Source organism: Sander vitreus, chromosome 9 (genome assembly GCF_031162955.1).
Source record: "Sander vitreus isolate 19-12246 chromosome 9, sanVit1, whole genome shotgun sequence".
Lineage (NCBI taxonomy): Eukaryota > Metazoa > Chordata > Actinopteri > Perciformes > Percidae > Sander > Sander vitreus.
Window position 1 is genome coordinate 21,680,713 of NC_135863.1, and position 25,818 is coordinate 21,706,530.

At 42.4% G+C, this 25,818-nt stretch overlaps 2 protein-coding genes across 4 annotated transcripts; one reads left to right on the forward strand and one right to left on the reverse strand.

Moving 5' to 3' along the window:
* Positions 1-1,882: 1,882 nt before the first annotated feature.
* On the reverse strand, positions 1,883-18,225 carry cbarpb (CACN subunit beta associated regulatory protein b). 3 transcript variants are annotated; one of them, XM_078259271.1, is made up of 12 exons: positions 18,106-18,225; positions 17,523-17,698; positions 16,185-16,378; positions 15,285-15,357; positions 13,059-13,207; positions 11,080-11,141; positions 9,887-10,049; positions 9,235-9,406; positions 8,766-8,918; positions 7,682-7,922; positions 6,901-7,090; positions 1,883-5,764 (listed from the first exon to the last, which is right to left on the reverse strand). In XM_078259271.1, exons 4-12 carry the CDS (start codon positions 15,330-15,332, stop codon positions 4,234-4,236), a joined length of 2,709 nt encoding a protein of 902 aa, XP_078115397.1. In that variant the 5' UTR covers positions 15,333-15,357; positions 16,185-16,378; positions 17,523-17,698; positions 18,106-18,225; the 3' UTR covers positions 1,883-4,233. The 3 variants fall into 3 exon arrangements, with proteins under 3 accessions (XP_078115397.1, XP_078115398.1, XP_078115399.1); XM_078259272.1 differs by lacking the exon at positions 17,523-17,698; XM_078259273.1 differs by lacking the exons at positions 16,185-16,378; positions 17,523-17,698; positions 18,106-18,225 and adding an exon at positions 15,969-16,170.
* An 830-nt stretch (positions 18,226-19,055) lies between these two features.
* Positions 19,056-25,336, forward strand: atp5f1d (ATP synthase F1 subunit delta). Its single transcript, XM_078259274.1, has 5 exons — positions 19,056-19,288; positions 20,195-20,348; positions 20,896-20,984; positions 24,873-25,002; positions 25,203-25,336. Exons 1-4 carry the CDS (start codon positions 19,172-19,174, stop codon positions 24,993-24,995), a joined length of 483 nt encoding a protein of 160 aa, XP_078115400.1. The 5' UTR covers positions 19,056-19,171; the 3' UTR covers positions 24,996-25,002; positions 25,203-25,336.
* Positions 25,337-25,818: the final 482 nt, after the last annotated feature.

The following is a 25,818-nucleotide window of genomic DNA, read 5'->3' on the forward strand; positions in this document are numbered from 1 at the left end:
GAATGTAGCTCGTTTATACTGCAAAGTGATGTGTATTAAATCAGTAGACTGACAGCGATTTCATAGAGGACAATACATTCGCTGTTATGAAAATTTGATTTTTTTTTTCATGTGAATAAATGACATCAAATGATGTTGCTTGAGGCAGAGAGAAAAACAGACTCCAACTCAGTCTATTGGATGCGTTTGTGTTTGTATGAACAAAAGACAATTGTCATTGACACTACAATGTTTTGGATGCCAGGACAATGCACTCCATGTTGCTCTGAGGTATCTGACATGTATGCCTACTGTGTAATTCGTGACTTTCCTCTGCATCAGGAGCAGCAGTCTCCATCTCATCCCCCAAAACGCTACAGTTCGCTTTACCCTGACTTTAATATATCGTCAGTGTACGGCTGTTATTCTTGTTAGCTCTCTTCTAAACTTTGGCCCTGCAGTTCAAGACCTATAGGCCAGTGGGATAGATCATACGTTAAGAAGAAGAAGAAGAAGAAGAAGAAGGCAGAGATTTGAGATGTTTCCTTTGTAGATCACAGGCTGGATTTGGCTTTTCTCTCCAATTAATTTGAAGGAGGTGATAAGGAGAGGCAAGAAATCAATATGAGCCTAAGCAACGGAGAAAAATGAAATGAGATTCATGAGGGGGAATCTTATCCGCGATCCGTTCCCACGCCTTGATTAACAACCATTCCCTTTAAATAAAGCCAGTTAGAAACACTTTTGCTTCATTCATTTATTCACAGATTGGAAAACAACCCTAAAATAACACTTTTTTATTTATAATTTGGTCCCTCAAGGCTCAATAGATTGGATCAACAAAAGCAAAGTTGTTAAGAAAGCTTGTCTTTTTTTCTTTTCTTTAAGAAATAAAGCGGTTTACTAACAAGCAAGGAATACAGAAATACTTCTACTTTCAAAGAGAAAAATCTCACAAAATCTCATCAGCATACAGCATCCTAGCATGACTCTTTAAAGTACAAAATCTCTAGTCATACCAACCTTTTAACAAATGAGCCATAACTATGGACCATTTTGTACCGTAAGTCTGAGAAAACAAAGATATGTACTAAAATGTTAACTCTCATGCAGACCTACACACAGCTATGCATCAATGCATTTGACAGGCTACTGGTTAGTATACAAACACCATTGACCACAGTGTCCCCAGTTATACAGCATCTGTCTAAACCTAATAAAGGACACCCATTTAGTCTAGCTCCTGTGACATTTGTACTTGTACACACAGCAATGTTTAATCGTTGTACACACGGAAAATCAACCCCTACGGCCATTTTCTTTCAGTTGTTACGGTAATGGGGTACTCGAGTCCTGGACTCAGACTTGAGTCTGACTCAAGTCGCTATTCTCAAGACTCTGCTCGACTTGGACTTGCGCACTGATGACTCACACTCAAGGATTTATGAAATTTGACTCGGAAGTTGGATGAAGTTTCTGACTTTGTGTATGTGTAATAGGCAGTGATGGAGTATTCGAGTCGCTATTCTCTGAAGTCGACTCAGACTCAAACTCGGGTAATGGCGACTCGACTGCAACACAGCTGCAGTTGCTGTAATGTCGTCATCTCTTATACTGACTCAGCTCGAAGACATTATAGCTTTTGATCTTTGGAAAAAAAAAAAGAAAAAAAAAAAAGCAGCTGTCTTCCCCTTTTCAAAAGCCCAGTCAGAATTTGCTGAGTAACTATTATCATCAGGGATGCATCAGTTCCATTATAACTGAGAGGGGGATTTCATTTCCTTTCTGCCGATTAGCGCCGTCATGAAAAGAACGTGGTTTGATTGCAAAGGGCCAGAGCACATTGTGTTTCTTCATGGTGACATACTGTGCATGTCTTCACACACGCACAGTAAGTGGGGGTATCGTGAACGATAGGAGAGCAAAAAAAAAACGAAAAAAAAAAACATCTACATCACATCTGCTCCTTATTTAAATTCACGTCCTTTTATCTCAGTTGTTAGTCATAATGAGGAACACAGCTTCTGCACTTAGCCACAAGAGGAGACTCCTGTTACGCAGCAGAGAGAGCGAGAGATCTAATCTGGGCAGGCTGGAAAGGAGCATCACACCCAAACAAAAAGAGAAAGATAATGATTTTTTTCTCCCCCATTTTCTATTCGGCGATTTCAATTGACTGCATGGTAACAGCCTCGAAAGAACGAGGACAGGGAGACTGGGGATGAAAGGCGGAAATCCTTCTCTCGTTATGATTTATATTCAACACCTCACTGCACGTGGGAGAGACGGAAAGCCCAAAATTCCCCTCTGAGAATGAGATTTTATGAGCGTAACTGGGTTACAATCAACCTGCTGCTACCGCTGAAGATGTACTGTAAAAGCAGAGATCTGTGAGCAAAAATGGATTTTCAGGCCATAATCTGCTGTCAGGGTTTCATTTGAAGGGCAGTGGCTCTTTGTTCGGTCTGGTTTTATAAGCCGACAGGATGTGAAGTCCTCGCCCCCCCACTCGCGGGAGACATCTACTGCACTGTCAACTTTCTCAGGAGAAAAAGAGGAAGAGGGGAAAACAAGAATGTCAGAAGCGGACAAATAAAGCCTGTTCTGTGAGCCCCATGCACAAGAAAGCATGCCTTTCTTATAAATTAAATAAACACCAAACGTCTTTGAGGGCAGCCATCTTGTCTAATAGCTTAAATGTAAGTGCCCACCTCATGGCTGTAAAACCTGTGCACAAGACAGGAGAGACAAGACAAGACACAAGAGTTTTTTCTCCCTGTTAGGACAGAGCTCATGTCACTAGTACTAAGAGAGCACTAAGAGTCATAGTTTATGGCGATTACTGTGATATCTGTGACCGGAGTGCTAGTGGCTGTCTGGTTTGTTAGTTCTGAACCTGTCCTCTTCAAACCTGCCACACTCTCAGTTTTCATTGTCATTTAAGCAATGCAGACCTTCAAAAATATTACAATTCATAAAATAAAATAAAGAATAAACAACACAAAGTTTTCACATAGCTGAAAAGCGTTTTCAGTCAAAAACAACAAACGTCGTGACCAGTCATCATGACCCACAGTTAGGATCAAAGGATATCGTCCTTTTCAAAAGAACACTTTATGAGAACTGTTCTGGCCTTTGCTAACTGGTATTATGTCCATCTGTCTAAATCAGTGGTTCCCAACCTTTTTGGCTTGTGGCCCCTTAAAATCAAATAATGTCTACTTGAGACCCAATGACCTAATGACTTGAGGGGTGTTTATCATGATTGGAGAAACAATGCACCAATCAGAGCTTTGTGGGCGGGATTAAGAATGGGCCATTCTCTTCCTACATAGCTAGATACCTAGCTACATCCATGAAACATGGCAACAAGCATGGATGAGATGACGCAGCTGTACAGGTTGTTGTAAGTCGACTTATATAATAACTATTATATTGTACATAGACATATTTCATCAATCAAACCTTAACTGCTCCTAGCAATCGCTGTCATAGCTTCCACGTTGACTGAAAATGGCGTTAGTGGGACAAAGTGGTCCTGGAAGTATTGATTGCTTAAGACAAAACCAAACAAAATAGTAATAGAAACATATAATCAGACTTCTCTTGGGACCCCCATGTTGGGAACTACTGATCTAAACCTCCAGTGTCAACAACTTAAGTATGCCTCTTATAACTTTAATTGATTAACATTGGTATTTTAAATCATTTTGTAGCCCATAAATAGTGATAAAAGCGACTTATTTTTCCACTAATGCATGATCATGCGACTAGCTGTTGCGTCCAGAACTATAGCTTTCTACTCCTCTAATAGCACCTGGTTTCACAGTGGATCAACAAGTACAGAGGCCATATTAGACCTCAGCTTCACTTAATCATACAGGAGAGCAGAGACAGGAAGGCAGCAGTAGAGATGGAAATAGACACAGAAACATTTATTACTAAAACCATCTGGTTTTTGATATGTTAGCTATGTCTATTATTTTGAAATGAATCTTTCTACATCAATGACAAATGTAAAACGTTGAAGAGCTTTGTAATGTTAACAGGCATGAAGACAGACAGACTGGCTGCATTTCTAGTGCATCAGCTGTATGTAAGATGATGATTTAAAGCATACTTTTCATAGTGTGTTAATGGGCCTGGATCACACCATTCAAGCTGTACACAGAGAAGTCGAAAACGGAGGCGAGACACATCAAAACGTGTGTTTCAGCAGGAGTGAGTTTGACGAGGAGGACGACTGAAGCCCTGCTACACTGGGCTGTGGTCCGGAGAAGCGTGTGTGGCCGCCACCGTCACACACTCAGTGGCTGTGTCCTTGGCCCTGCGAAGGCCCGTGTACAGCCTCTCATCAAGGTTAGCAGCCAGTTTGTCTGTGAGCTCTGCTGTGATGGTCTGCGGGCCGTAGCCTGAGGAGTTGGACAGCTGAGGGGGCAAGCGCTCGTCCGGGGGCTCGGGAGGGAGTTCAGACTGTTTGCTGTCCTCCTGAGGCTCGTGGTGCGCCCCCAGCCTTTCATCTTTCTCTGAGATGAAGGGATGATGAGGTGGTGGAGGAGAGGAGGAGGAGGAGGCATGGTCCCCAGTGTCTCTGACAGTGACACTCTGCTCCCTGTCCTTGCCCCCACTCTTAGTATTCGTGGGCTCCTTCGGAGTATCAGGAGTGCTGCCGGTCCCGTCGCTGGTCTCCTCGTCTGGAGCACTGACAATGCGGGGCAGCGTGCTGTGGTAGCTTGTGTCCAGTGGGTAGTTCACGCTCTCACCCCTCCGTAGCGGGGTCCGCTGTCTGTCAAAAGAGGACTGGAAGTGTCTGACACCAGGGTCACTCCACTGCTTGTGGCGCTGCCACTGCTTGCGGAGATGGATTCGGGACCGGTGCTTCCTTAGCGGTGACTCCTGCTGGTCGAACTGAGGGTCGTGGCGGAGGAACTCGTGGAAGAGGGCGTCCGTCTTCTCATCTATGCTGTAGTCTCGCCGGTGCAGCGCCGGCGGTTGAGGCGAAGGCTGCGCAGCCTCTCGCGGTGTGAGCATCTGACCATATGGGAACCAGCTTAGTGAACCAGCACCTGTTTCTATGGAAACTCCTCCACTGGCACCCAACAACAACTCTTCCTCAGGCTCCTCCTCGAAGAGATGAGACTCAAAGCTCTCGCTGACTGTGCCAGTCCGCCCTGCGTTGGTGAAGTGGTGCCTTTTCTCGTGGGCGGTTCTGTCCTTAGGGCTGCTGCTGAAGCTCCCAAACAGTCGCAGGTCTTCTGGACCACGAGAAGGAGCCTCTATCGACGCATAGCCGCTGTCCATCTGCAGCAATTTACGAGTCCCTGTTTCCGCGTCGCTGCTCCCTCGCTCCGACTCTGTGCTTTCCTGTTTCCTCTTTTTTTCGTCCTTCACCCCCAACCTCTCATCCATATACATCGAAATGTCCTTGTCATCCTCTCCGCCCTCTGCCTCATCCCCTAAATCCTGGGACGGGTAGCTGAGCAGCCTTCCTCTTTCTGTCTCTGTGCGCACGCCCAGCGAACACACACTTTCAGCATCACTGCAGACAGAGTTCCTGTCATTGTTGCTGCTCTGATCAGAGGCAGCGTATTGTTCCAGTGTCGCGCGCAGGGTCCAGATGTCATTGTAATGGGACTGGGGGTCCTGGGGTTCTAGGGGGTCCGAAGGGTCTGCACCTTCCCTTCTTGCCAGGGACAGTGCTTCGTCTTGGGGATCAGGGGATAGGCCAATCACCCCTGGTCCTCCATGGCTGCAGCTGGGCTCCACCATCACCTCTACCTCTACCCTGTAGTGTGCACACAGGTGTGGAGAGATGAGATAAAATAAAAATAGTAAGGAGAGAAGGAGGAGGAGAAACACACAGACATGCAAAACAAGTGTCAGTGTCAGAGCATTTACCTAAATAAAACAGTCATCTGAAACATGGCTACGTTCACAGTGCACAGAATGATTGTCATGACTTGCAATGGCTGCTGTTGCATGTCCTTTAAACGTAACTTGGCTGAATACTGATGCCATGCACGCTCTGAAAATTCCCAGAAATCCCCCTGCTGTCATGTTTAAAGAATACATACTGTATGAAACGTAACTTGAGCGATATCAGTAGCAATAAACTGTAAATGAGCATGAGGATCTTCAAATGTCTGAGCTCACGGCGGCTTCCAGGAAATTGCTTTTATTTTCAACAACAAACATCTGCAAACATAGACAGGAAACACGGATTTCGTTTAATCTAATATTCAGTGCAGGAAAATAAATGGTTATATAAGAAAATACTAAGGGAGATTTGTTATTTTTGTTGTATAACCTCATATTGGGCAAAACCTGCATTGCTATAATTACAAACTTAAAATAACAAAACCAAGAAGTAGTGACCCTTGCACTTTTGCAGACATAATGACTTTATCGGACCATGTCAGCGATGGAATGGTTTACTATGCCAGAATAAACCATGCGTCCCGATTATTCTCCACTTTTCTCCAAGAAAAAGTGCACTCTGGGAATCCCCTACATCTGGCTCCAAATAATGAAAGTGGTTCTTGTTTACAGGGATTAGATACAACTCAGACTGTGGTTGTATAGTAGTTACAGTTACACAGCATGTTGTGTTTTAATCTAATTAGATGTGACAGCAAAACAACTTGTCTGGAGGCAAGAGGACAGTTTTCAAACATCATTTTCAATGTCTTACAGTTCAATTTCGTTGACTCTGACATGTCACGTCAACAACCACTTTGAGTTAGTTTTTTTGTGCAAAGAGTGTTAAGTACACTTTTATGTTGAGCCAAAGTGGCGAAGTATTGGGACTTTGAGACATATTCTACCGTGTATCATTACTACACATTTTCTAGCTACAGTAAAGAAATGAGTGCAAGGCAGCAAAGCAGTGAACAGGATGAATGGCAAGGAAATTAAAAATACCTGCCGAGGGAGGGGGGTGGTGTGGATGGAGGCGAGAGGAGGCGTGTAGTGGGGTGGCTGGGACAGTAGGTGATGTCCTGGGTGCGGGCGATGTACTGGATGAGGTCTATGTGGTGCGCGTCGTTGTCGTCCTGGTCCATGCTCTCGCTGGCGGCTCGCTGGCGCTGGAACTGTCTCCTTTTTGGAGAGCCTGGCTCACAACAATCGTGGGGGAAAGAGCAGTGAGTGGTACAAGTTGTGTAACAGCAGGCAGTAAAGTGACACTTAATTCGGGAGAAAGCTTCCATCAACTGTTGAGGTTTCTGAGGGGATTTTATGATCTTTTTGTTGGTCCCTTGGTGATCGGTATGATCGAAAGGACTAAGCCTGGGGAAGTGTGGGGAGAAGTGGGTATATAGGATGAAGGCAGGGAGGATTTACTCAGGGGCTCAAATTGACTTGGAACGACCAAACTTTACGTCACTGAGCCATCTGCCTTGTCCGTGTGTGTGTCTGTGTGTATTTCCGAGTCTTAGCAGCCAAAAGGCATCTCACAGTTGGTTGCTGGAGCCCCCTGCTTAACCGTTGTCTGTTTACCCAAGAGAGTATCGCCAAAAATACTAAACACACAAATAAATAGAGAAAATACATCTAAGAAAGAAACTGCCAACAGTACAACTTTACTTTCTCAGTTGATTTTTTTTTTTTTTACAAAGAACTGCAAAGAGTTGTTGCACTTTCCCTGCTGCATTGGCACAGATCATTTCTGAAGATATACTTTACACCATCAAGGATCCATTACCTCTGGTGTCCAGACTTGAGGCTCTCTGGCTGCTGTCCAGCTTCCATTTCTTGATCTTGAAGTAGGGACTGGCCCCCTCCAGACTAGCATGGCGCCGCAGTTTAGTGAAGAACTGCAGCACGGGCCCCTGGCTTCCTGCACCGCCGCCAGAGTGAGGGGCACCACCGCTCCTCACCGCGGCCCCTTCTCCAACACTGACACTGCTGCATCTGCCCCGGGGCCCCGCTTCCATCATCTCGATCTAAGAGAGGGAGAGAAAGAAACGTGGTCAGAAAGAAACCCTGCCAAGACCAGTGCTGTGTATATAATCCCTTCTGACAGGGATGTTCCACACAGGCTTCCTTGTTTACCCATCAACCATCACTCTTGTTAGTCCTCCCCTCAGGCTCCATGACCCTCTTATGTCTTTATGGGTGACTCACTGGTTGACTGGCTGCTTGAATAGCCGTTTGGTGTACTGAGTGACTATCTTAAGAAAATGCATCACTCTCCAAATGATTAACTCAACACACTTTTTGACCTATATACTGCATTTTTCCACATAACCCAACATGAGCTCTTGCAGGTAATTTGTATGCACACTCATACTTGTGAGATATTTGACCTTGTGTTTTTCTGTATGCCTCTCAGCAAGAGAATCACTAGCATACCAAACCTTGGAATTGATCATAATGAATGACCATACGGTACGTAACACATTTCAAATTAGATATGAGTCAAGTTATTGGTTGCATTTGCCAGTTTTAACACATAGGCTTAATTTAGACAACGCACAGGCAATTTAGCAAAATCCCTACAGTTGTGGTCTTTAAATAAAATCCAGAGTCCTCTTTATCCAAGACCGAGACAAGACCGAGTAAAAATCGATGCCGAGACGAGAGACCATCAAAAATTGGTCTTAAGACCAATCTTGAGACCAAGACCGATCTCAAGTACTACAACACTGACAGTTAGTTCACTTGATATTCATATTAATGTTCAACATGTGTGCACCAAACACCAAGGCAAATTCCTTGTAAGAAATTACTTGGCAATAAAACTGATTCTGATGCAATACATTTGACAGTAGTTGGAGGTCACTTACAGAGCTGGAGCTTGGCTCTTTAACGCTGAGAGCAGTAGTTTTCTTGCTGAAGCTGGTGTCCACCACAGAGTTAAAAGCATCTCCGGGGAGGGCACAGCTGGGATTGACACTCAGGCTGGTCAACGCCGTTTGTGGTAGGGGGCACAGCATCGGCTGAAAGGGAAGCACACACAAAACATGACATTTTTGAATCTATTGTTGAACATGCATGTTTTCTGCAAAGCTCCATTGATTAATCCAGTTATTGGAAGTAATGTAGCTTCACTTCCAACATTTGTTTTGATGTTTAGTTTGCATTTATGAAGGAATATCATGCCCAGACGTCAGTGATTGAACATCTGGGAAATCAATGTGCACAGTCTGTTGAAATGAGCAAGGAGAGAGATCCCCGATCTTGCCCTGACCCAAGTGATTGAGGTTTGAAAGACTAACGATGCATCAGGTCTAATAGCAGGTTGAAAGCTGTCACCTGGAAGATGGAAAGTGCTGACTTAGCGACAGGGCGCGCCGTCATGGTTATGCTGTTCTCGGCCGAGTCGCACTCATGGATAGTGACTATCTTGAGGCCCGGGGGAGGGATGTGGAGGTGTGTGAGCCGGGCGTTCTTCAGGTGGTGGAAGTCGCCCTCTGTCAGAGTGTACCTGCGGCGTACAATGTAGAGTTAAATAAAAAGATATAAAAATCCTAAAAGATGGGACACAAGTCGCCTACACTCTCGATAAGTAATATATCATGGAGCTCGTCCTTGCACAAGAGGCAAACTGCCAAGGGGGAATATCTGACTTGAGACCGATCAGAGCTAACACTTGATTCTGCTTTTCGCCCCACAGAATACTTCCTTTTGAAGAATTTCCACATTAGGCTCAGGGCTTTCAGAGAAAAGTAGGGTGGTGAAATAATGAGAAAGGGTGAGAGCTCTTTGTGTCCACAGCATACATAACACATTCTGAATGAATTCTTAACCCTAAACTAACATAGAAGAGAAATGGACAAAGTTTAATGTGTAAATCCTTTGATCTCAGAAAGCACTAAAGCTAGAGTGCATGGACATTAATGCGAGTTAAACACTGACTAAAAAGCATTTTGCAAATGTGGGCTTGTGTGTATGTTCGCTTTCTAACCTGCGGCCCTTCTCCTGGGCCTTCTTGCCATGATCGAACAGCGCAGCCTCATTGAAGGAGACGCGGCGGCCTGTGGTGCCTGTAGAGAGGAAGCGCTCAGTCTCCTGGTCGTGAGAGCTGGCCATTGACAGGCACTCTGACTCATCCACCCTGATGGTGATTTCTACCAGAGATACAAGAGGAAAGAGACAGAGGAGGCAGACAGATAGATGGGCGAAGGAAGAGCGAGAGATTATCGTTATTCAGTGAAATACAGGATATCAACATCTAAAGGACGTTCAATCAACACTTTGGTTTATAAACAAATAACTACAAATTGTACTTTGTATTTAGTGTGCCAATTAACAAACGACTAAAATGTGAACATGGTCAACATTATACCTGCTAAACATAAGCATGTTAGCCTGCTGACGTTAACATTTAGCTCAAAGCAGCTCCGTGTCTATGTAAAGCCTCACAGAGCTGCTAGCATGGCTGTAGACTCTTGTTTTCTTACATTCATACATGTAGTAATGGGTGATGTTTTATCTAATATATGCAGGATTGCTATAGCTCAAGTAAAAGTCTGTCCTAAGTGGGGGTGCCCCAGTTCACCAACCATGAACCACAACAACCCCATTTCCAGTCTAGCATGTCATTCCCTTTCTCTTTCAACTGGGTAATAAAAGGCAAAACCAAAGCCCATCTACGTTTAATAGAAATTCTTTGGCAAAACATACCCCAATAATGATTTTTCAAAGTCTGTCCCAAGTCAGCCCATGTCTGCTACACTGTATATTTACACTGACTATAACTGAAGTGAAGCATCTGATGTTCAGACACCTCTGTGGGGGATAAGTATGGTAATATGGCAAGGTGACTGAAAAACTAAAGAAAAAGCCTGACAAATGCATTTTGGTTCCAAACTGGTGCTGCCTCTTATTAAATCATTTTCATCTTAGACAGAGTGCATTCACTGGTCCAAAAAATGTCAAAATGTGTTCCAGGAATGGCACGGCTACTTAAACTAATTTGGCCCGAGATCACAATATTTTAATGGAATAGACATTACACATTTGTGCTGATGGTGCTAAAAATATCCCTGCTTCCGTCAATCCAATCTCTCTATCTCCATTACTCCTCCCTCTCTCAGTTATCTGTTCCCCTATCCCTCCCTCCTTACATTTCTTCCTCTCTGTCCATTCTTCTCTTACCATGGGTGGGCTGAGAATCCTCCACGTAGGTGGTGTTGGTTTTCTCAGGGTCATCGCTGGCCCTGGGGCGCACAGAAACATTCAGATCAATGCTGTGACTTGATTACCCCTTTCATCTGTCAAACCCCACTGATGCGGGCAGCCACCGGGGTGACCACAGTACAAGGCTTTGTGATCAGCGGCACAACAGTTTGATCTTTCTGTTCAGTGTTTAAAAATGCAGATGTATAAGGACACTGCCATAGGACCGAATGTTCACCACGCTGTTTGTCTAAATGGCTGCCTGCCTGGCTAATCAATGAGAGCCTAAATCATTGCCAGTAACTTGATAACCCTCAGGGCCAGGGGACCTCTAGAACTGATAAAGCATGGTGCTTTATTGGATTGCATGTGTCCACTCATCTTTAAAAGGAGCACAGAGAAGACAAAAAGACACATTGATTAGGGGATGAAGCATGTATCATTCTTTTAGTATATTCTGTCTTTAAACATGTCCTTTTTAAGTTCTTTAACTGCAGCTGATCTCCAAACATGCTTCTTTAATCTCATACCCAGGATTTACATTATGAGGCAGGAAAAAGAAACAGAAATGTCTTCCCAAAACACTTCTCTCCATCTGATTTCTTTGTGCAAAGCTATGTATGTGTGTCTGTGTGTGTGAGAATTGACTTGAGGGATTTCTCTGTCCACCCAGATCTGTGTTTATTCTTGTCTTTCATTTCCTCTGTGGCTTACACTTCCTCATGCTGTGTGTGTGTGTGTGTGTGTGTGTGTGTATATTCTCTGTGTGCGTGTGGGGCTGGGTTGAGATGCGAGATTAATCACTGCCGATGGCTGCTATGAAATCTCATTACGCTCATCATTTGTACCAGTCTGCCCGATTCTCCCTTGCTCTGCCCCTGCAAGCTTTGCCTTTTCGCGGCTCAGCTTCTGTGCTCTCTGTTTATGTTTATGTGCGCTCTCATATCAAGTGTACTTGATGATGTGTGCTGCTGTAGAAAACACAGATGAATGGCAAATAAGACGAGCATGAATATTGAATGTGTTTCCAGCTAGGTGTTTTCATAACAGCCCCACAGGGGCTTGTGACACTCAAAAAGCTGACATGTTTCATGAGTGAATGCAGCGGGTTGTCCTGCTTCAACATGCTTACACCGGTCTAATGAGGTTACATAATTCCTTCTGACCATCTACTCAAATACAGCTTAAGATGCTTTAACTTGTTTAATGGATCACTGCATTGTGTGTTAATGGAATCATACTGAAGATGGGTTTGGGATTCACTGGGTGGAGCAAACTGGACGATTCCACAGGAAATTCAGTAGTAAGCTTCATTTGCAACCTAATGAGCCTCATCTATTATGCATGTGTACACATTCAACGTAAGTACCAGCCTGTCTCTAAATAGAAGTTGCATGTGAGCTCATGGAAGAGTAGTCTCTGTCAGTCGACTCTGTGTACTTGTGTGCGTTTCATGCAACGTAGTGCCACCTGTGCAGACTCCAAACCTCTGTGAAGCAAAGAATCTTTAGTCTTTGTGGAACCTGCGCAGGAGTGGTGTTGATTTGAGTTTGAGGGAATTTTCAGGGATGTAACGTTAGGCGTTATTGTGTTGGATTGCATCATAAGATGTCTTGAGAAATTAAATAACAGGGGCACCAGCCAACAATATAAATAAATATATATTATAATGAAAACCAATACTGCAACACCACATTCTATAGCCTCAAACTCACCTTAGAGTTGAATGAACACTTTTGTGGCACAGTGTCAACAAAAACATCACAGGCTCCTTTTCATGATCTTATCATTACAGGGCTCTTGTTATTAAACTTTTATTAAGCCCATGCCTCAGACAGGTCCTTATTGTTGGTTGCCTACAGTGTTCTGGAGTTTGAGCTTATGCTGCAAAACTCTTCATTAATCGCTCTGGATGAGAGTGAAATGCTTAATCTAAAAGCGTCATTTTTGCGTCGCACCTGGCACAGCATTGCCCTCCTCGACAGCAGCGGCGGCAGGCAATGAGGAAGACAGAGATGAAGGTCACCGTTCCTACCAGGAAGATGGAGAAGATCACCAGGAGGAGCACATAGCCATCTTGCTGCTCCGCGGCCTCGAATGGGATCTCCTGAAGATACAGAGTTTCGAGTTCAACTTCAAGTTCAAACAACTTTATGTATCCCAAAAAGGGCAATGCAGTTTTTAACCGTCTACAGAGCAAAAACCGTAACACATAAAGACAACACACGAGGGGCCGAGCAATGAGTATACACAGTTCAATTCAAGTTAAGAAGGTAAGAACAATGATAGGTAATAATACAAATCTTAAAATAAATAAATGAGGTTCCCAGACAAATGGACACAAGTAGTACAAACCTCATGATAGTAGAGGAAGGCAAAGATGAATTAGATTCGTTTTTTCCTTATTACGACTAGTAAAATGTCTGCAGTGAAAAAGGTCTACACTGTAACTTTGTGGTCTACCGACAGATCTATTAACTGGTAATTTGACCTCAATACCACTTATATTCATGAGTAGGCAGTGAGGGAAGTAAATGAGATACAACAGGAAGAGAGGAATGTGTCTTCCTGTGCTGAATTTCGACATTGTGTGTGCTAGATCAAAAGGGAAAGCACAAGTAAAGCAAAAAGCTTCCCACATGAGCAATGTAGTGAAGACTTGATAACTTGGACTGTATAGTAGCTGTAGTTGGTTGGGAACATGTGACCACTGTGGTGCATTGGTAAGAATGCAGGAATGCTTGGATGCTATCTTCAGTAGATGTATTAATAACAGCAGGCAGATGATTGTCTGTGTTGATCCCCGCCACCCCGAACATGAATGACAAGTCTTTCATCCCAAGTATCAACGCACTGAAACTCTTCACTGATGGTTGATGCGGCAGCTCTCTGAGCTGAGCGAGAGAGGTAGAAACATATCTACCTTCCACTCGAGCCTCAGATTTGAAATTCTGATACAATAATTTCGTTGTGCTACTTAGTCCATTTATGAAATATGTGCAGCTGCCTTTCAGATCAGATCCAGGACACATTTTTGTAATAAGACAGAGGGACATGCCATCGGTATGCCACTCGTGTAATCAGAGAAATGAACTGCAGCCAAGATTTGACAACCTTACTGTGCAGCTGTTTTACCTTCCCAGTAACACCATGCAGCCTAAAAGATTGATTTAGCACCACCGGCTGGCTGGCCTGCATAAAGTGAATCTATAAATGCAACAGTGAAATGAATCAATAAATGCCAGGGCTATTAACCTGTCTGCAGTGTACCTTAGCTATGGTAAATCTCTCACAGGAAGGACTGCAGCTGAGGGAATTAACCACACAAGGAGCACCGGTAGAGGCTATAGTATAGTCACAAATATTGTTTTGTAAGGATGAACATGTTTCAACAGAGGAGGACATCTTGAAATCCCTCCCTCTTTATTCATTGGGAAAACTTGATTCAATCCACCACTCAAGCTCACACAAAAAGCAGATGGAAAGCTATTACTGACAATAACTGACAAAATGTCTTTTGCTGCATAAGTATGATCTACTACCTCACCAAATACATATTTTCTGTCAATATTATTCCGTATGTAGCATTTTCTAGATTTATTTCGGAATTTCTTAAAGTTGAATTTGGCTTATTTATCCAATTGTAATAGCAAAAAAGTGTCTCTCTAGTTCCTATGTCCCCATGTAGGCTACAGAAGAAGGAATTAAATGGTTTAAATAAAATGATAGACAGCAACTTGAGTGGGAGAGTAGAGAACAACAGCAGGCCTTGTTCTTCATGGAGTATCAGAGTGACGTGACAAATAATGTTATGTAAGCAAAAACAGGCTTTCGATATCAGAACGACGCCCTTATGGTGTCGATAGATAGAAGAGTGTTATGTTGAAATCTATGAGGGAGAACGCACAGCAAGTGTTAATGAGCGCTAGACTCAGATGTCACGTTCATATTTCTCTGCGAGGGGAAATTAAAGCTGAGATTAGATCTGAGATTTAATTATGTAAGGTCCAGGTCAGGATGTTCTTTATTAGCCAGTCAATCGGCCAGACGAGAATATGAGGGAAAGTATGGTTCTGGTGGTGAGCTGGACGTAACACACACACACACACACACACACACACACACACACACACACACACACACACAAAGTTTGAGAATAAGCTGGTGGTGAAAGGCAGACTTACTGTAGAGTTTTCTGGTAGGATGTTCCAGACGGTAGACTCATTGCTCATGGTCCAGGCCAACTAGAGAGTCCCCCTGAGAGATAACACATGCACACACACAAACACACAGAGGAAGTGACGGTTACCGGAGTTCATCAAAACACAAAGTCAGCCACCAGAGATACTGCATTATTTCTGCGTTGATAAATCCACAAACATACTGCACGTGTAAACACAGAACAAAACTTCTCTGAATTCATAGAATAAAGAATGGCTTTGATGTCCATTATTGATTTCGGAAGTCCAATGACACACTGTAGGATGTGATAGAAGATGCTCTTTGCTGCAGAAAGATCTTGTTGCATCTAAACAGCCACTAAAGACTGCAAGACGCAGCAGAAACCAAATGTATGTGTGTACGGCGTGTGCTTGTGTTGTATCCCACAGAAGATGCAAATGCTAGCATCTTGGCTGTAAATCATCACCCATAATTCCATATCAGCCTGGAGAGAGAGAGAGAGAGAGAGAGAGAGAGAGAGAGAGACACACACACACACACACACACACACACACACACACACACACACCTAGCAGCTGAGTGCCACTACGACTGCTGCTATGCATTTGCTCTTAAAGATCAGCCATTAATACAGCTACTGCTGCACCAAACGCCCACACATACATACCCTGAATAGATCTACTCACCCAGCAGGGTAGGAGCAGTCACTGCAGCACTCAACTTCAGCACCACAACCTGTAAGCTATTGCCCGAGCCATTTGCTGCCAGCCTGTCTAACTTCCCTGCGGACTACTGTCCAAGCATGAAAAGCTCTTACGGGAAAACACATCAGGCTGTGACCAGAATGCTTTCCTTTTGCAGTACTGTACCACATCCTGCTTTTTATCAGCCCAGCGTCTTACCCTGATGGAGGGCAGTGCGCAGCAGCAGCTCTGGATGTGTGTGTCAGGCTGTGGCTCAGGAGTCTCCTCCTCAGCTCCCTTGCTGCATCCTCTCGGCCACCTCAGCCCAACCAGCTGACTGAGCCTGAGCAGCACTGTTCCCCCTCAGGGCTGGCCCACTGGCCTCGGAGCAACAGGACGGCAGTGCTGCATGGCTGATAACAAACATAAGGCACAATGATTGGTTAATTATTCAGTTTGTGTAGATTAGTTTGACATTACTTTTATATGTATCTGTGGTTTTGTTCTGTCTGATATTGATTTGGTAACTTTAATTTGAATATACTCAGTGTAGTTCTGTGTAGGCCTATGTACACTATATGACTCCTTATATTTCTATATACATACTGATACATTGCATATGTGTATATATACATATATTACTATTTATGTTTGTACTTATTCATATAAATATGCTGCTAAGATGAGGGGATTGCTGCCAGACCAAATTCCGTTTTTTTTAACATGTAATGACAATAAACCATATACTGTATATATTACATAAGTGCCAGCATTCAACAGAATGCTCTAACTTCAAAGACCATTGACAGGCTTCCATATACAGTCAGTAGTTCAGTAGTGATGATCATAGAAAAATACTGTTTCATTACAAGGACTGACACCAAAGATCAGAACATGTTCTTTAAAGATATCTTACAATATTAAGAAAGCTAGAACTGCCTCACTATATTCCTTAAATGCAATAGTACAGTTTGATTACAATGAGAGGTAGTCTACACCTTTCCTCTACTGTCAGGCTTTAAGAAATATATACACTACCGGTCAAAAGTTTGGGGTCACTTAGAAATTTCCATTCCACTCCATTATAGACAGAATACCAGCTGAGATCAGTTGCATTGTTTTTTAACCAGGGCAGCAGTTTTCAGATTACATTATGTGCTTACATAATTGCAAAAGAGTTCTCCAATGTTTTCACAGTTAGCCTTTTAAAATGATATCAGATTAGTAAACAGAATGTGCCTTTGGAACATTGGATGAATGATTGCTGATAATTGGCAATGTAGATATTGCATTAAAGATCAGCCATGTCTTTCTACAACAGTCAAGAACCCTTTTGGAATTATTTAAGCACATAATGTAATCTGAAAACTGCTGCCCTGATTAAAAAAAAACAATGCAACTGATCTCAGCTGGTATTCTGTCTGTAATGGAGTGGAATGGAAATGACCCCAAACTTTTGACCGGTAGTGTATATAATGAGAAACCATATCTTTGTAAAAATAACAAAAAAAAGCTATAAAAGCAATGTAGCCTTGTACTTCGTTGAGAATTGCTTACTTTCATGGTGTTGCAAACCCTGAAGACTGCTCTGTTGATTGGTTACCGAGCAGATGGTAAAACATGGGTGTCCCAGCAACTGCTTATCCCGCCATGCTTAACCAAATTTCCGTCTATCTATGCCAGCTGCATTACTGGTTATCGTTTTCGGATTTTGATTTGGACCTTGTAATAACCTGAGAAAAATGAGAAATTGTTGCACAGATCAAAGCACCCAGTATCTTAATGCTCAGTAACGTTACAGCAATGCCCCCCCTCCCGGAACAAAATAATGAGCTTCGTCTCAGCTGTACCCTAAGGCTTGGCTGATAAGTTATCAGTGATAATATCGTTCGCAAGGAGACAAAAATCACATCACATAGCCTAATGTGATGAAATGAAGCCGATAGTCAACTTTAAAAATGGATGAAAAGCAGCTAAACGCAGACTCCGAACAGCGCAGCACGGTTAATAAATATGCCATCTTGATATTTCACAGGCGCATGATTTTCATCAGTCCGGTGACACCGACAGAGAAGGTAGCTCACGATTGGAATTGGCTGCACAAACAGACGAGCAGGCATGCAACAAAGGTAGCACTCACCTACTCAACTGGCCGGGTCCATGCAGGGGTGGAAGGGCAAAGCCAATAACATGAAACTCTTCTGTGAACACTTTAATGTGGATTTTAAAGCTAAACGTATTTATGAATGAAACCCCACTGTTTAAGACACGCCCACTACCCAGTCAGAGGCGCACCACGTGACGCAAGGAGTGATGTAAAGCTGAGTGATAGAAGAGTTTTTCCAAATTAGCTTGGTAATGCTCAGTCAGTCCTCATTGACAGTGTCAGGCAAGCCTGAGTGTTTCAGTGAATGCAAACTATATTTCCCTCGTTAAATATACATTTTTGTATACACTCTTTTGTGTACTTCGTTCATTGATTTATTTTACAGTAGATGGAGTCACTTGCTTGCAGGTGTGGGCAAAATGGTGAAGCAGTTCCTACTAGTCAGTCTGTGTGTGTGTGTGTGTGTGTGTGTGTGTGTGTGTGAGGGGGTATTTAGCGCCATACAAGTGGCATACAAAAGAGCAACAAAAACTTGGTCCCAGACCAGACTCTTGGGTCCCCATCTGTTGCCTATGTATGTGTGTAGCATATCATGCTTTTGGCGCCATCTACTGGTGTTGTGTGCTCAGTACCTTCATAGACGAAAAACAGTGAACGTGGGAGATAACGTTTTCCAAATGGGCTACTCTTCCCCCAATGTTGCTCCCTAACGTTTTCCTATGTAACGCGAGAATGAAAACAGAAAGGTATTTTCGACTCAGTAGCAGAAACAGACACCGTTTGGCTGTGTCTGAAACTACGTTTGTTTAACTGAAAATTATAGTAACGTTACTTACACTTGACAAGATAATAAATTATCGACAAAACTCACACACAACTAATTTTTCACTTAATCCACCAACCTCAACCTTATTGAACGATGACTGCGCGCCTGTTTTTTTAAACAAACTACACTACCATGCATCCTTTGCGCCACCGTAAAGCCTTGTGGGTAGGTTACCAACGTCCTTGTCCTACCAAGCGCACACCGACTGCCTTCACGCAAGGGCTTGAGGGTCTCTGTCATTCACTTGAACTTAAATAAAACAGATTTTCAAACATGATGGCAGCAAGATTTCTCCGCCGTGCTCTCCCCGTGCTGAGGCAAGCTCGCTCCTACGCCGAGGCCGTCTCCGGTTCCCCGCAGATGTCCTTCACTTTCGCCTCCCCGACACAGGTGACGTTAGCTAGTTAACTTTAGCGTTAACGTTATTGGCGAGGCTTCTCGGGCCCAGTTAGCTAGACAGGCTAATGTAGTTTCTCGGTAAAATGCAACGCTACAGAAATGTCTGTCTCCATGTCATTTAGCAGTTTTGTACTAATGCATGGTTTTGTATTCATTGCTACGAATAGTATTGTATTCAATGCACGCATGCAGACAGTTCAGGCTCAACGCAAAAGCTTGCACTGTCAGTAAAGGATTTACCGTTAGCTTAGTTTGCTAACGATGGCCAAGCTAGCTGTCATTCACTGTCTTTGACCAGCAGTGTGGCAAAGTATGCTTTACGGAAATGGCACCACTCTTTTTCCAGATCACTAACTCTATAGGGACTTTATGCACATTTGTTTTCAAATGTGTGTTAGTTTGAGATCCATTGTGAAATGTCCCTCTGCAAGAGTGTGTTAGCTAAATGCAGAGCTCTCTAACCTTGAGATTCATTCAGTCAACTGCTCCTCCAGATTTAAGTCCAGTTTCACACAGTCAGTGCTGCATGTCTACCTCACATTCTGCTGCATGCCCGATGCATTTAATCCAATAAAAAAAAAAAAAATGCACCTTGTTTCATTAAATAGTCAATGGAGAGGTGTCAGACAGTGGTGGTTGTGTCATTGTCAAGTCAACTTTATTGTCAATTCTGCAATATGTGCCAGACATACAGAGCAATTGAATATACGTTTCTCTCCGAACCATATTATAATGGCTATTGATGGTGCTTTGTTCAATTCCAAATTCTACAGTTTACAGTTTGGCAGCTGCATCTTTGAGCAGGCATCAATTGTTATTGTCGAACTGTTGCGGAGTTCACTGTCCATATAATAAATCGGTAAATGTATCCCTCCATCCCCTGTCTCTACTCTCCAGGTGTTTTTCAAAGAGGCCAGTGTGAAACAGGTTGACGTGCCCACACTCACTGGTGCGTTCGGTATCCTTCCTGCCCACGTACCCACCCTGCAGGTGCTCCGGCCTGGTGTTGTCACAGTCTTCGGTGACGACGGCTCCTCTGCCAAATACTTTGGTAAGATTTTGCATTATGAAAACGAACGTAAATGACTATGGTCAGGCCTACTCTCGACTATTTTTTTCCTGCTGGTAAAAGGAATAATGAATTCCTACGTTTTGATGCCTCCTAACAGTGCCATGTTCGTGTAGGCAAATAATAGTCAAAACTGCTTTGTTACACACTATTAAAAAGCAAACCAAAATATATCAGTCTATTATATTCTTACAGTAGTTTATATGTGTATAATTTGAACCATCTTAATTTGATGTCTTTTTTTTTTTTTTCCTTCAGTATTCAAATGTCAATATCTGCTTTGACTAGTCCTTAAAGGTCTTAATGATGTCAAGCTTAGTCTAAAGAATTATTTGCATCTGATTTTGCTAGTAACTAGCTCTGGAGCCTACCTGGATTTGACAGTGTGTCTGTGTTTTAGACTCATGGAAGCTACTGTAGCTGTAATGCTAGCAAAATAATATTAATCTTTGTTAAATAAAATAAAAAACACATTGAAGATGACTGTATGTTGGCATTTGTAGTTACACTTGTGTCTGTGTGTGCACAGTGAGCAGTGGGTCAATAACAGTCAACGCTGATTCTTCAGTGCAACTGCTATGTGAGGAGGCTGTTGCTTTGGACCAGCTGGACATTGCTGTGAGTATAATGTCAACATCACTCCGCTCACATAAATACTAGACTGGGCAGTATGACCATATATATTCCGAGTGTATATTTTAGGGCAGAATGACCATATCTATTCCAAATATATTTTACCAATATTTGATTCTCAGGATTGTTGAATGAATGTTCGTTGTCAGGTATTCTATTCGCTACATTAACCAATACTTATTTCATCTACAAACACTTTCTAGATTTTTATTACATGAAGAAATCAATTGATCAAAATCATAATGTATAATTCTGCATATTTTAATAGATTTTCCATATCGTTTTCCAATTCTGCACTACTGAATTTTTTTTGTGTAGCCTACATTAATCCACCCATGAGAAAAAAACATGTAATGAATGAACAGTGTCATGATAAAAGGTGTTGCATTGCTGATTTGGAGCACGAGTTCACATGCCGTCTAATATCCATGCAGTCACATTCAACATGGTATTTTGCATCGTTTAAACACGAGAGGGCAAGATGAGCACGTTTTTAGCTTGAGTTATCTCATAAGACTTCTGTGTAGTCATCAAAATGGAACCGCTAAATGTAATTACTTGCTGCATCAATTACAGAAACATCACAATGAAACATCAATACAAAAAGTAGGAGAGGGCACAATATCATGAACCATGTTTTTATTTTTATTTTTTTTATATTTTGACAGGACAACAGATGTTCCAGAACTTTACAACATTACATTCACAACTATGTTCCTTGTCACCAATTTCTTTTTCTCTCCATACAACACAAAATAGAAGCATCCTTTAGATTCCAACAGAGGGTTGAATCACAGAAATCCGACTACTACCCAAATACTTCCCCTCTTGGATGAAATGAACTCACCTGTCAGCCATTGGATACAATTTCAAAATCAGACACAGCTGTAGACAACACAAAAAGAACCTAACAATACGAGGAATACAAACGAATAAAACTAAAATCAACAAAAACAATACAAAATGTATTAAAAATTAAACAACATGCCTTGAAGAGTAGAACTTAGTTAGTAGTAGTTACCAAGCCTACCAATCCACTATACCAGTTGCCAGTAATACAAATCAGACAGACATTTCTTCTATTACTTCCAAAAAGGAGCCCCACACTCTTCTGAAAATATCTTTCCTCCCTCTGACTCTATAAGTAACCCGTTCAAAAGTAGCCATTTTATAACACTAACAGTAAAAAACCACTTCTTGACACGGTCTCAACACACAGTGAACACCAGTTTCACAAAAACGGTATTTATTGCGGGGCTAATTGATTTTGATGACATTGTACAGGGGCTCTGCTATTTGCTTTCTGCAACCCTGTATTTACTTTTAAACTTGTATTGGTATTGATCTCCTTATTTGAAACTGTGTAATTTGGGTTATGATGATCTAATCTAGGGCTGCAACCAATGAATATTTTCATTTTCGATTAATCTGTCGATTTGTTTTCTCAATTTAAAGAAGTAGTAGTTCTGGGAAGAACAGGTTTGTCTGTACAAACATCTGTGTTATTCTCCATATACAGACCACAGGGAGTCAGACAGCCTTAAATATGTGTTTAGAAAGAGACCCCACACTGGGAAAAGAAGACACATTTTGCTGGAGAGAGTGGTAAAACAGGAGAGATCGTTTTATCAAAGCTAAAAAAAAACGGATTCATGTAAAGCGTGTTAACAGTGTTACAGGCAGTCATTGCGATTTGGAGATTAACAACAGTCACGTTAATGATTAGTGTAGCTAAAACAGACTAATGGAAATGGCGTATGTATGACACGCCAATTCGTATGCCATTATTGCCGTGTTATAAAGACGCATACTCGTTTTTTAGCTTGTTTATCAACGCTGTTTGGCCTCCATTGACTTACATTACCTTGCGTGTGAATTTATGCCGTAGTGAGTAGTATGAAAGGGCGAAATTCCGCGAAGGGAGGTTAGTTGGGGTGGCGTACCCCGTTTTTTTTTTCTTAAACTCAACCGTAGCTTTCTTCGGCAAGACGGCGATAACACGCCGTAGACATACACACGGATGGCTCAACATGCGTACAGATAACGCGCCACTTGGCTTAAGAAAGTCGGCGTGTATGTTTATGCGAAGTCATGATACCACGTTGCGATAAATATGTTTTGCGGTACGTCGGTGTTTTAACATGGATGCGTTTAATACTGTTGCCAGGCAGCCTGCATTCCTTATCTTCTGGTTTCTTCTTCTCTACTACTACTTGCTCATTCACAGATGATTTTGTCCGTACGTATAATATCAGTCTTGTTAATGCTAGGCTGCGTTATTATGCACTCGCCACCGAGGTGTCTGTCTCAGACCTTGGGGCTGTGTCACTGTCACAAGTTGACTTCATAGCAGTAAATGAGTTGTTTTTTTTCCCTCGTCGTCTTCCACTCTGCAGTGGAAATGCACATGCACCCACGCCGTTAATAAGGACGGAAAGGTCAGTCACTGTTGAGTTATAGCAGATGTGTCAAATCCCTACTGGGAGACCTTTAACTTCCAGCTATGTTTGGCATTTTCTCGTTTCTAATCACTACGGTGACAAATGGAGCTTTCAGAGCAAAGAGGCAGTGGGGATTTTCTCTGCTTGTCTTACTCCCCACTTTTGACACGTTGTTGCACAGCCTTGCTTTTCTGACTTGAAGGTATCTACATAAGAGTGACATGACACTGTCATGAACGTGTCATAAACATTATAAACAAGTCATAAATGTTTATGACATAACGCTTCTTTTAGTAAGTGTCATGACAAGTTAGCGTTCATGTGTCATGACTGTGTCATGTCACTCTTATGTAGATACCTTCAAGTAAAGTATTATCTTACATTACTGTTAGTTACTACTAAGGTTGGGTATCGTTTGGGTTTTTTCCGATACCGGTGCTAAAACGATACTTGTAAAAAATAGGGTAATAGGGTATTTTTACAATAACTTTGAATGCACCACGAGGCTTATTAGTTTCAAGTGAACGCACCACGTCTGTTTTTCCGACAACGGCAGCTGCACACAGCTTAAAGTCCCGCTGTTGGAATCCTCTACAGGGAAATGCAGACACCCTTTACACTGTTTAGCTGTCAGCATTTTAACCATGTTTAAGCTTTAATTTGCTAGCTAACGTTACCTGCTGTCAAGTGAAGTGTTAACTAGCGTCACGTGCAGCGATGCGTCTGTTTCAGAGCATCAGAGAGCAGTGCAGAAGGCATTTAAGTGGCACCGAAATCCGCGATGCAATTCGGTCCGGTAGATACCGGTCGTTTGGGTTTTCGGTTCCCAATCGTAGCTATTACCCAAAAAGAATTGTGGGATAAGCTTTGCAGTAGGGCTGGGCGATATGGAGAAAATCCGATATCGCAATATTCTTGTCCTAATACCTTGATGTCAATATTGTGGCGATATTATAGGGTTGACAATTGGTGCTTTAACAAAATATCTTCACAATGAGATTTTAGATAAATAATCTTCAGTAACGTGGACATAATGTCTAAGTGGGTAAAGGTAAAAAAATAACAGAAGAGCTAGAACAGTCTGGTAACACAGAAAATGTTATCACTTTACTGTAATGTAGCCTTTAAAACCACGAAAAGACAACACTTAAGCCATTTACGATATCCAGAATCTCAGACTATATCTAGTCTCATATCACGATATCAATATAGTATCGATATATTGCCCAGCCCTACTTTGCAGGCTGTTTTCCTGCCTATGATATTTGCTGAGTAACTGTATAATCGGCCTGGTTGAGGCTTCTCTAGTAGGTAACATGACGAGGATGTGGGTAATGTTGCAACAAAACTAACCTGAATTGTGGGCTTTTAGCATTTACTTTCCTGTTTTGCTTCTCATTGTTGCACGTTCTATTTTTCCGTCTATTTTTAGGCCGCCAAGGCCAACCTGGAGAAGGCTTATTCTGACTTGGCCGGCACATCTGACGAGGCGGCGAGAGCAGAAGTTCAGATCAGCATAGAGGCCAACGAGGCCATCGTCAAGGCTCTGGAGTAGACCTGTGGTACGACATCTCAGCTGCCACACCGTGATCTGATTGTTAGAGAGATGTCATTTAGATTAATCCAACAGGATAATGTATGCATGTATTCACAGTTAATAGAATTAGAAAATCTTAAGTATTGACAAGAAATAAGAAGCAATTTTCATTATGTATCACATTCCTGAAACTTGAGTTGCTGTGTTTCTTTCCTCTCCTCCTAGGTACTCTTTTGTGTTTCTTTGATGGAAATGAATGGTCAATCTGTGTTTCCAGCTCCGTCACGTCAGTGTCCAGAAGATTCCATGCTTGCTTTGTACAGTGGATAAAATTACAAAATAAATTTATTAGGAAATAAGCTGCTGGTGGAGGTTGTGGAGTTTTCTTTAAATCTTGCCCTCTCTCGCTCTCTCTCGCTCTCTCTCTCTGCTCTTCAATGATGACCATATGTGCAAAAAGACAACAAAGTCTAAACTCCCAGAGAGTTTTATAATCCACCTACTGTAAACGGAGGGAAAAAAGTGTGTTGCACAAAAGTAAAGCTAACTAGCATGACTTAAGAGCAGTCACACACTTTCTTGAGGAGGCTTTTCTCATTGAGCAGACTTGCCATGTCGGGTGGAAAAGACAACCCAAATGAGCCAGTTAGTTTCCTATGTAGTGGATGTTTCTGCCACATGGTGGCAGCAGATATCTGCAATGGTTTGTACAAGAGCGTTTTAGATATCAGATTTCTATTCTACTTCTTGTCAAACCCCAGTTTCAGTGAAACATATTTGTCATATAACCACTGATGAATGGGATTTCCTAAGGATCTTCTTAAAAGATCCTTTTTTTTTT